The sequence below is a fragment of the Acanthaster planci genome, linkage group LG19 (assembly GCF_054643075.1).
Source record: "Acanthaster planci isolate LZ-2023a linkage group LG19, COTS_SCS, whole genome shotgun sequence".
NCBI classification, from domain to species: Eukaryota; Metazoa; Echinodermata; class Asteroidea; order Valvatida; family Acanthasteridae; genus Acanthaster; species Acanthaster planci.
In genome coordinates, this window is record NC_141795.1 from 12648308 (window position 1) to 12659878 (window position 11571).

The following is an 11571-nucleotide window of genomic DNA, read 5'->3' on the forward strand; positions in this document are numbered from 1 at the left end:
ACAGTGAAGCAGGAAAAAAGGATACCCATCAAAAACTTAAACAGAAAGCAAGACACCCCATTTAAGAACAAACTCAAGGAATAAAAGCAGAAACGGGTCACAAAACAAATATCAGAGAAAAAGCTTTAAAAAATGAGAGAAAAATGTCCCTCAGCTTACAGTGCATCAACCGCAGAGGAAAACTAAAAACTAAAACACAAAGATCCCAAAGGAAACTAAGATAAAAGTTCTCCCAAAAAACTGAAAAGGATACCGTCCGAAACAAACATCAGGGAAAGCATTAAAACATCAGTGACAGCAATGAAAACACAAAAACCCAAGATGGCATTAACATCCCCTTCGGTTCAGAATGAAAAGACTCATAGCCTGCAATAAGAACACTGTTTCGTATACACATACATGTCATCACATTTTTTCGGGAAACAATTTTGGAAAACTCACAAGAGTGGAATATTTGTAACCATCAGTTCTGAGATTTAAATGATGAAACGTGAGAAGCTCTGGATGATGAGTATTAACCTGCAACATGTCTTTTTGACATAAAATTGGGCTTGTTGAACATCAATTTAATGATAAAGCTTATGTTTGAAAACGACCTTCTGTCTGCAAATGACATGAAATTCAGAAAGCTTAATTGTATCCTGATATGCTTGTTCCAAAGCAGTTTGCCTGTGAATCATCTGAGTTGCTCTGCGTTGAACAGTTGCTATTGAGTTCATGTGTTTTGTGTTATGGATCCACCAAAGAGGTGCACAGTAGTTGACAATTTGTTGGACAAGTGACCTATCAGTTGAAATGATATATCTGAAGAAGCGTTGCCAGAAACAAGGCGAATGAAGCAAATCAACCAGTTGTATTTTGGATGAAACCGACTGGTCCTACATGTCCCAGGAAAGATTGCTTTGAAAAAAAGCAACCTAAGAGTTTGATGGAGTTGATGCATTCGAGGGGAGTTCCAACTAAGGTGTAGACTGGTTTAGACACGTGTCGTCGAGTTACAGGTATTACGTTGCACTTATGGTATCTGTGTTGAGATGTAAACAATTAAGGCTGGCCCATTTAGAGATCGAACTCAAGTCCTCCTGCAGCAGATGATCTGGATGGTCTGACGTAACATTCCTGAAAAGGAATGTATCGTCAGCATACTGTACAAGACGCGAGGACAGGTAGACCAAGATCAGGTAGCTACTAATAGGTAGCCAAACAAGTAGCCAGTTTGAATTCTCTCCTCTGTAAACGGCATGCCGCATGCAGTGTGAATCAAAGGACTTAATCCACTAGAGAGCAGAACCTTTTGTATCATAACACAGTTGCAGCTTTCGTAATGGTGTACTGGGGCATATCATGTTGAATGCACGGCTGAAGTCATCAATGTCACGGCTGATGACATCAATAGAAGGAACTTTAGCAGCCAAGGACTGAACCCACTCTGTGCTGGCTAACATCAGGGCTGTAGTGCAGGATCTTCCAGGAATAAAGCCAAGCTGGTGGTCAGATAAAAGTCTGTTGTACACGGAGAAATCCATAACTTGTCCAACTACAATCTTTTCGAGGACTTTGCAGATGATGGGTGTCAAGGAAACAGGGTGGTAGTGAGAAAGTTGAATTTCTCACAGTCTCACCACATTTAAACATTGTTATCTCATTTGCATGTTTCCAAGACTTGGGGAGACAATCGGTCACGGTGGTCAGAAGTGTATGATTGTAAAAATCAGGAATGACAGGAACAATGCCAGGTCACACAAGTTTCAACATTTGAACACTTATGCCATCAGGGCCATCTGGACTTGACAAAAGACATAGGATCGTTGCGTTTTCTGAAGAGGTCTGTGATGAAATCACTGTGTACTCTCTTGGATTTGTTACGAACTATGTTTTGGACATGTTTAAACTGAATCCAGGCCAGTTGTGATCCAATTTAAGACTGTCTGATCTTTGCCTGTCTGAACTTTGTTAAAGTAGATTAGAAAAATTACTTAGAAAATTGGTCATTTGACTCAAAAATTTGTTTTTGAGATGACAGTTATGGTTCTGAGATGAAATCTGGATGTCAAAATATTACTTTGGTATTTCCAAAGAAAGGGAGAGAAATAATTTCAATAATCTGTTATATAGATTATTGAAAAAAATTGAGAAACTGCATGTATTTTCTAATGAAGACAGCTAAAGGAGAGCAGTTTACAAAGAGCTGACTCTGTTAAAAAGTAAACACTCACCTTGATCAATTTTGATTGGTGCTGAATGAGAATGCCTTTGTTCCTTCCTCCTCTCCGCCTTGAGGGCTTTTTTCTCCTTCCTCTCTAATTTTCGTCTCTCCTTGGCAAGTCGTCTCTCCTCCTTGGCGGATTGGATGTTCTGGTGATCCTTTGTTTTCTTCTGGATTCCTTGACTCTGTTTGTATCGTCGGACTTCTCGTTGGTAATCCTCCTCTGTCAGGGCAATATCTCCAAGGAAACCATCTATGTTAAAATAAGCACAACATATGGTATTTAATCATTTTCATAACCAACACTAGAAAATACTTAAAAGTGTATTTATGTTATATTTCAGTAAAGACCCAGTTGTACAATTTTATGTAATGAACAGCCAAATAAGAGGTACGTAATCACTTACATGTTCAGAGTATAAAGTGAAAACAGGATGATGGGAACTTAAAAACTTTTGGGGGCCTGGTAGTATGCTTGTTTTTTACACAGTGACCTCCACATTCCACATACATTCAAAATGACAGTCTCTGGCTACCACATCTGATTAACTCTGAATGAAATTAATTTGCTAAAAATAAATTGATAATGATGCCCTTCCTTTTGACACTGAAAATCTGAGCTGATCTATAACACAGTTCTTTACTATATTCTGTAATAAGTATTCATCAATAATCATATTCATGTGTACACAGCTGAGAATGAATCAAAGATGCTTGTCCCTTTATTAACTAGTGAAAGTGTTAACTATAGCTGACCTGCAATTTTATGCTTTTCCATGCTTATGATTTGTGCTCATTCAGGAGATAGTATTGTTTGTGTCTGTGTTGCCATCTGTGAAAGTGCCCATGCAATTGTTGACAGGCCTACACTGGCCTTTGCATCGTTCATGTAATTAAGACACTGATCTTTTAAATGTAAAGTGGTGAAGAAGAGGACAAATTTAAATGAAAAGAAAAATTTGAAACTCCTGTTCATTCATGAAAACAGTGACAATGAAATTGTACATTTTGGAAGAATAGCCATGATGATGCAGAATCAAATAACAACAAAACACAGAACACCCAAAACGTGGTGGTAACTTAGAGGGCTTTCAATTCTCTTCACAAACTACCAGATTCAGAGATCCATGGGTTATATCTAACGGTCGCGGTTACAGTGGCTGGTGCCTAGCAATTACAACTGCATGCAACGCAGAGTTGCTCGCATTCGCTTACTGTGGCTTGCGTACTGATGTACGCATATGCTGGCCCAATATAATTTAATAGAAGCCTGACAACGAAATCTTGGAACTGCTGACCCATGTGACCCAAATAATGAACTAAATATCATCACAAATTGATTGTTAAAAGGTGCTGCTAACGTTTGAAACGACGATCGCAGTACACAACTGGCTGTGGTCAGGTTTGGTGTTCGTTGACCGTCTCCTCAGTGACATAAGCACTGTACACTGAGTTGGCCTACTCATTAACCAAAATGTTAACTAGGCCTACTGGTAGTTTTAATTTTTGAAGGTACTGTAGGCCTACCGTACTTAGGACTGAATGTAACCTTTTAAATATTATGTTATATTCTCATGAGAAGTTAAGTGCATGATTTCATGTATGTACCAACAGTTTTAAAGTTTACCCCAATGGTGCACTTCCGAAACCTTTGGACAGGAAAAATAACATGCAAATATTAGAATCTGTAATGTTTTTTTCATTCAGTTACTTCTTAATAAAACCCAACTCGGAAAAAGGGTTTGGGAAAATATTTGCTGGTGTATCAATTTATAGAGAATGAAAAATTACCTAACCTTAAAGAGAAATATCCTGTCAAAAATTGACCCATCACTTCCCAAAATCTAAAATACATGAAGAACAGTCCAGTGCGGCAATCTCGTACGCAGATGAACATTTACAGTTTGAAATTTTATGGTAGTCTGTCTGTAAAACAGACCAAAATATTTGTCTTTTTTAATTTATAAGGTAATAAAGTTAAAGCAATAATCTGTTTTGGCGAAAGATTCTGATCTCTTATCTATTTTTTAATGTCAATTCAACAGAATCTGGAACCCATCGACTGCAGGTAGGCAAATCTTTGTAACGCTGTACAATCTCGTTTTCACGTAAGCACGGGGAGTGAAAACAAACGTGCATGAACAATTCAAGGGAGACCTAGGTACAATATTGCCGGTCGTGAAAGGTCGTTAATGAAATTTGTCTTTTACCCATGTCCAGATGACTTTTCGTAAGTATTACTTGGGGAAGACAACGGTAAAATTCCAACATTAGTGTTTCATGGGGTGGTTTCAGTTGGGAGTTATTCTTCCAAAAATTATTGAACGTGATGGCCCAACAGGCGGACCGCGCGAGGCGAGGGTTCCGGAAGCTGGCTGCGTGACCTTTTACTTTCAGGCTCTATTACAACACCCACCAACAAAAGAGAAGGCTAAGGGAATGTCCGATTAATCCATTCTGGTGCAAAGTTCGGTTTCTGCAACCGCCCGTCGCGTCCGAAACGACGAACCAGAGAAAACGAGGTCATGTGACACTTGGGTTTAAGTCATGTGATTAAACTGCTTTGGCCACGTGGTCCAACAACTTACTGAGATTCCGAGAAGGTGCTGGTGTCTGACAACTTGAAGGTGGCATGCCATGTGAACAATGTTGTGAATGACCTTAGACTTAATCAACCTATATACTATGAAATTAGTTCCACAAATGTTATTCTTAGTTGAGGTAATCGGTATTTATCGACAGAATTTTTGTTGGCCTTGAAATGCTCTTTAGGGGCATTGAGGAAGGAATTTGTACTGTGTATTTTCAGAGTGGAACTCGGTATCTGGTAGAATTATCGTTAGCCTACAAGTACTTTGTCGACAGTTTTTATTTCATAAAGCAAGCATTTAAAGAGAATAAGATCCATCATAGCAGAGGCGGTGATACAGTACTGATATATCCCGAAATAGTTATCCCGCCAAGATGTTTGGAAAAGTCGAGGCGGGGATCATAAGATGGCTGGACAACCGGGGATCGTGCTGCTGTGTTAACATGTATTTCCACTGAAAGACAGTTTTCGTTAGTTGGGGGGATTCAGGGGTCAAGAGAACACTTTTTAGTGTATTCAAACCGGCCCCACCTTGGGGGATAATTGATTGGAACATAGGGTAGTCCCCATAAGTTACGAATATATTCCTGTAATACAATTAAAACGTAGTCCCCACAACTGCCATAATAGTGCCAGCATGGGCGTGTATACGCGTGTGGGTTTGCTCTGTATCTGGTATCGGTGGTCCTGTCAGATAAGTTAAGCTTTTTGGTTTTTTTTTAGTTGTCGTCGAGGCTTGACCAATCAGAGCCTGGCTCCGCAACTGACGGTAAATGCTGGTAGAACTTCCATCAACAACCTTCCTTGTTAACCCTCACCTCTGAAGGAAAACAGTACCCAACAAAGTCATAATACCAAACTTCAAGTTCAAAAAGTAAAGGGAAGTCTGTGCATTTTTATCAATCCGTTTAAAAGCCCAAAGCGGCATACATCACCGATTGTCAGGCAATAAACTCATTCGAAACCCTGAGGTAGAAGACCTTTTCATTCTTGCATCTATCATCCCCATGTGAGGGCCATAATGTGGACTTTGAAGGTCAAAACCCCAGCGTTCCCTGACAACTCCGCAGTCATAATGCTACCAAGAAAAACTTGGTAGTTTAAACTCAAAGGCATTACACAAGGCCTAATGTGCACATGTTGAATGGGTCAAGGGGAAATGGGGGGGGGGTCGCACGTAAGACTTTGAGGTGATCTATGACAACGTTCACGAAATAATTTGAACAACCGTTGGGATCTTCTGTACAGAAAATTCACAACATGGGTCAAATAGTCAAACACGATGATACTCTTGTTTGATAATAGTTAATGACTTCGCATACAAGCTTATCTACAAATGCATCATCCGGTGTAATTTACTCCATTAATTATCTAAGTCATTTGTTATTTTCACGGGGGATGTATCTGGAATGTGGTGTTGGTCATATAGTCCTCGTCTAAATGGGCTCCATGAGCAACGAATTCGAGCGCATGTTGTGAATAGCACGTCTAACTCTGAGCATACAAAATACCGTTTAAACGAAGTGTGAGGTTGATATTCTATGGCAAAGGCTCTGAATTTCAGCGTTCAATGTTTAAGAAACGCCATTTTAAACGATCAAATCCAACCTAATTCCTCTCACACCCATATTTGCCGGGCGCCTTCGCGATATTGGGTTTTACAGGATTGCAAATCGTGTTGAAGTCAACGACACGTAGGCCTATGTCAGTGTCAAGATGTCCCTCAAAAGCGTAATTGCGCAAATTGTGCTGCCAACATTGCTTCAATTACCGAGACGGCTGACCAGAAATAGTGCTCTAAAAATTGAACAGAAGTTATAACCACGTTGTTTTCCATCAGGGTATTTAAATTTAAGTGCTGATAAAGACCACATAATAGTCTCACAGCGTGGACAAAGTTTGAACTAAAGAGAGCAAGGAGAGCGCCCTAAGTGGAGCCAACTAGTTGCTTGGAGCACATCGGTCTATGCCCAGACGAACCATAGTGTTGAAATTAATCGGCCCATAGATCAATCGCCTTCCACCCCAACTCCTGTGCTCGTTGCCTCGAGTGACTGATGTCAATGTTGCCAGAAGTCACGACAAACGAGGTTACAGGTCTACCAGACAACCGGAAATAGTTGACAGAGTTCCTCTTGACCTCCGAAGTCACAGTTACCTTCACGTCCTGGCACATTAGTTTGCAAGCTAGGCGATTAATTTCTTATAAGACAGTTTTCTCTTACATCTACTATCTGCCCATAATAAAAACTGTTTATTCGAATTTTTTGCCGAATGCCTGAAAATGTACCGCAATCTATGGCGCATTCCTTTTGCGACTTAAAATACCCCCAAAACACATTGTAAAATTAAAAGGTGCGTTTAGCAAGCAACGACTTTACGCCCTGGGTTTGTGTCGGTATACTCGGAAAATGTTGGCTGCATTACCCATGTTCATGTAGGCTATTTTCTTCAGTTTGATATTAAACCTGTTTGTCAAAGCAGTGTCGCGGGAAATATTTACGGGCATCATAAATTCAGAAGGCTAAGAACTCACCGGTACAGCTTTAAAAATAAAGATTCGCATACTTGGATCATCTATTTATTTATATAATAAAAGTCGCCCTGCTGCAGGTGAGAAAAGTTACGACGCTGAAAGTTCAAGCCTTCAGTTAACTTCTCCAAGTTTAATTTGAGCTCGCCTGTTGTAAACTTATGCATTAATTATGGCCATGACGGTCCATAGGCTAGGCACAGTCATGGAAATCATTTCAGTTTTATCGCTATCACTCAGATCATCACTCTTGAAATAATTTTGCCTTGATATCTTGCACTTGTTTTCGCTATACGCGCTGTCTTTTGTCACATGAGTTTGTCAACACCGTACATACATCGACGGTATAAATATTTAGGTAAGTCTTGCCCTCAATGTCCTCTGTGAAACCGGTTTCCTAAATCGTAACCAAACTGGACGAGATCTTGTCGCTTAACTTAATTCATATTTATCGTATGGCATCTGTCGAATCAACTTTGTGACCACTGACCCAACCACAAAAATTATACGAGATTTTAGGTTAAACATGTCAGACTACATGGAGAAATGATGAATGAACTTTCATACACAATAAAAAGGCGCTTTAAGTTTGAACACATTTCTAAACACTTTTTGTACCCACTTTTTTAACGTGTTTAATCCAAGACATGTTTATTGAATTGCGTTCAGGAATGTGTTTAACTGCTACGCGGATTTCACAACCTTGGCGCATTTAAACATATTCCTAAATGCATTTCAATAAGTATGTCATGGTTTAAACGAATTTCAATAAACTTGTCGTGGTATAAACGTGGGTTCATAAAAAGATTTACAGAGTAGTTTTACCCACGTATGCTCAAACCCTCAAAACCACAATTTTGGAATTCTCACCAGCTTTACATGGATCGGCAAACTCTTCGGTGAAGCTTGATTCCCAGAAGATTGGTTCGTCCTCTGCTTTGTCTTCAATATGATGGCGACGGAACAACTTCATCCCATCTTTAGGATCGTGAGCAGAACCCAAGTGAACGTGTAGGACCAACAGGATCAAACAGGGAAGTAAACACAAGCAGAGGGCAAACCCCCGGTCGTGCAGATTCAGGTTTTGCACCCCTAGGCCCACCATAATTCTAGTGGTGATGCTGATAATGATAAGTCAAGTCAAACGCAGCGGTGAGATGTAAGTTAGATGTGCACTTTCTACGAGGCTTGGAGTGAATGGGCAGACTTCACTTTAGAATGACAACTCCACAGGGACAATTACTGCAAATAGAATAGAAACAAAACTCCCGGCGGTCTCCTGGTGGACTGTCCGGCTAGCTGGATGATTAGCCGCTGGCCCCGCGTTGTGAAGTTTTACGATGCTCCAGTGGAATGCGATCTTATATCTCCCCAACTGCTGAGGCTGGTGTATGGCTAATAGACGGTGAAAGTGCAGACAGCGCGTGCAGGCAGGGCTCCGTCACATGACACACAGGTGATCTGGGCTTTGCGCAAAACTGAGACGGCGAGAGGCAACGGCAGCGTTGTTCATTATCTTGACCATCAACAGCAGTGATTGGAGCAAACCATCTGCACCTATATGTCCGATGTATGTTGAAGAGGCTCTGAAGAAACAAGAAACGAAGGCTAGTGTTTTCCGGGTAGCATTAATTTGTGGTTGAAGTAATTTGCGCTTCAGTGGCTTTGGCCTGTGTGTCCTTGGGATTAAAAGAGTGGAGCCGTCATGGCCGTTTCAATATGAAAAGCCATCAAGTTGCCTGATACAATCTCTTCCAACTGTCAGTCAAACCAGTCAGCCGGTCGTGTGGCAATTGACACAGGTACGAAGTGTTTGTCCTCGGTGGGGTTTCACTCTGAATACGGCTTAGCACCTTCCACCACTCAGTCATGGGGCTTTTTATCACCAAGTTGATCTGCAGACGCCACAAGCTTTAATCCTCAAACAGTCAGTGCTCGATTCATCCACACTTTCCAGTGACGCTACTCTCTAGGTCTAGGCTACCGCTTTGGTGCTTGACTAACTCTTACTGCTGTGTTCAGTGCAAGCCGGATATGTAATTTATTTGGAGTACGCTGTACTGTGATCTGGTTGACTGTGACTGGTTAAAATGCAAACTCGGACTTATTCCTCCATGCTCGGACAAAGCTTGCAAAAGCCGACTTGTCAAGACAGATCGGTCAGCACTTCATGTAGAGGGGTTGTGTGGAGCTTCCAGGGACGTTATGGGGGGAGGGGAGTGTCCTGTCGTCAAAGCTAGCGAGATGAAGATCTGGGAGCACGCTCTATGCTCAGCGTTGGCGATCTGTTTGCCAACTGGGCATGGGGACCGGTCACAGTCAGTAGCTCAGTAGCTGGTTGACTGTTATGCAGGGCATCCTGGAAGCACGTTGCTTACGTGGTCATCCGGCGCGGTTCTTGCCGTCGCCTTGTGGCCTTCATTCAAGGCGCTTAATAGGAATGGCATGTTTGTCAGGTCACGCAAATTTAAAGTGTGCTGTGAGCTACGCCCGGATACATGTTTTCTGAGATTTACATGATTTATCGGGCTTGTCGTTATCGACTTCTGACGGAGATTTTAACAAAGAATAGACTAAGTTGCCAAATGTGAGAAGATGAAAGTAGACGTGACAAAAGTCTAGCTGTACACAGAGTTGGCATAGCAGAGATTGACAATGACAGCTGGCCCTCCAGTAAAGCTTGTTACATGGCATGTGCCTGTACCATGGAACCCACATGTAGCGGTTCAAGCAAGTTACCAAAGCTAATTTGGACGCGGCTTCAGTACGGCCGGGGGGGGGCTGGACCCATCGAACGGGACGTCACCTTTTAACTGTCTCTACTACGAATCCAATATTTTCCACCCTTTTTTCTTTTCTTTTTATTTTTGCGGGGGGGGTTGAAGCCCCTCCAGCCCCCCCCCCGGCAGAACTGTCCCTGCTAATTGCCTCACATTACATGAAGACTAAACTGGCCTGGTTGCGTGTTTCACTTTTTATTGGAAAAAAGCCAACCTTCATCCATGGATAAACCCAACTTGACGAATAGGATACTATAATCAATCTTGATCCAAGCTTCGGAGCAAGGGAGATGAAAGCGAGACGCCCTTCAAACTTGGGCAAGTTCTAGCGACGAGTATTTTCGACCACTTGTCGATCTTCCCCGATACTGTGTACAAAACCAATCCTGCCACCAGAAAAAAATTGCCCAAAGGTTGAAGTTGACCCTGTGCGGCTGCTACCGGGGGACCGTAAGCACCGCACCCGGCCCCAAAGTTTATCTACCTCCTCCTGACATTTTTTTTTCTATATGACCATGTACGGATAACTTGACTGCGGTTTGAAATCACGCTCAAGTGTATGAGAACTGACTGCAGCTACAGGCACAGATTTGTCCGGAATTCAAAGCCGCGCAGCCAAGTGTTACAGACACGGTCTATAATCCTACCATACCATGCGTGTCCGGCGATAACATGGCAAAATCCTCAAGCTATTTAACAGCTACCGTATGTGGGGCGCAGTATTTCCAGTCAAAGCCAACTTATCCAGAAACGGTTTGATAAATTAACTTGTATTACAGCCTCTAAATCATTCATCTCCGCATGTGCTGCACTCGCTCAATGTTTTGAAATAACTAGGGAGACCTTTTTGATTGCCCTCTCCAAATATTTCTTTGCAGCTCACTTACCTGCTCCCATTGTATTAAGTACATGTATCATAACGCCGTCTATAGTCGTACACTTGATAATGTACGACATGTTTCTTAGTTTTGCAAAAAGTTCGTCGAAGTTGTGTTTCGAGTGAAAACAATTTCTAAGCATCAATACAACGGACTCAATTTCGACTGAAATTCACAACAGCGTGTCTTAAGCTTTCGGACTTTCGCAAAAGGGGGCGCCCTTCCAATATTTCGTTGTTCCACCTGGAGGGCCTTAAGGTTCGATGGTGGTCCAAAACAAGCAAAGTGCTTGCGTGTATGGATCCACAGACCTGTATTAAAATAAGTTGTCATAGACAATCGTGATAAACACCCTCACTTCAACAAATCAGGAAAAAATGAAAGTCTTTCTGGTTCTCAAAACACACGTCAAAATTGAAGTTAAATGTAGTGCAATTGGTCAAAATCGGCCAATTTGGGGAATTGTCATGAACTTTGTTGCATCATTCCGCGGACTGGTTTCATTTTGTGAATTCACTGCTTTGAGAAAAATCAAGAAAAGCGAGATTGTTTCGAGACGTACTTTACGTCGGAGAGATGTTAAT

General features: G+C 41.6%; 1 protein-coding gene across 1 annotated transcript in view; it reads right to left on the reverse strand.

The window, feature by feature from the left end:
• The window catches only part of LOC110981869 (tolloid-like protein 1), a 57922-nt gene extending 48127 nt beyond the window's left edge, over nt 1–9795 (reverse strand). The window contains exons 1-2 of the mRNA XM_022240277.2: nt 8200–9795; nt 2217–2459 (exon numbers count right to left, since the gene is read on the reverse strand). Coding sequence (XP_022095969.2) covers nt 2217–2459; nt 8200–8434 — 478 coding nt within the window. The 5' untranslated portion in view covers nt 8435–9795. The remainder of the gene's footprint in view (nt 1–2216; nt 2460–8199) is intronic.
• Nucleotides 9796–11571: the final 1776 nt, after the last annotated feature.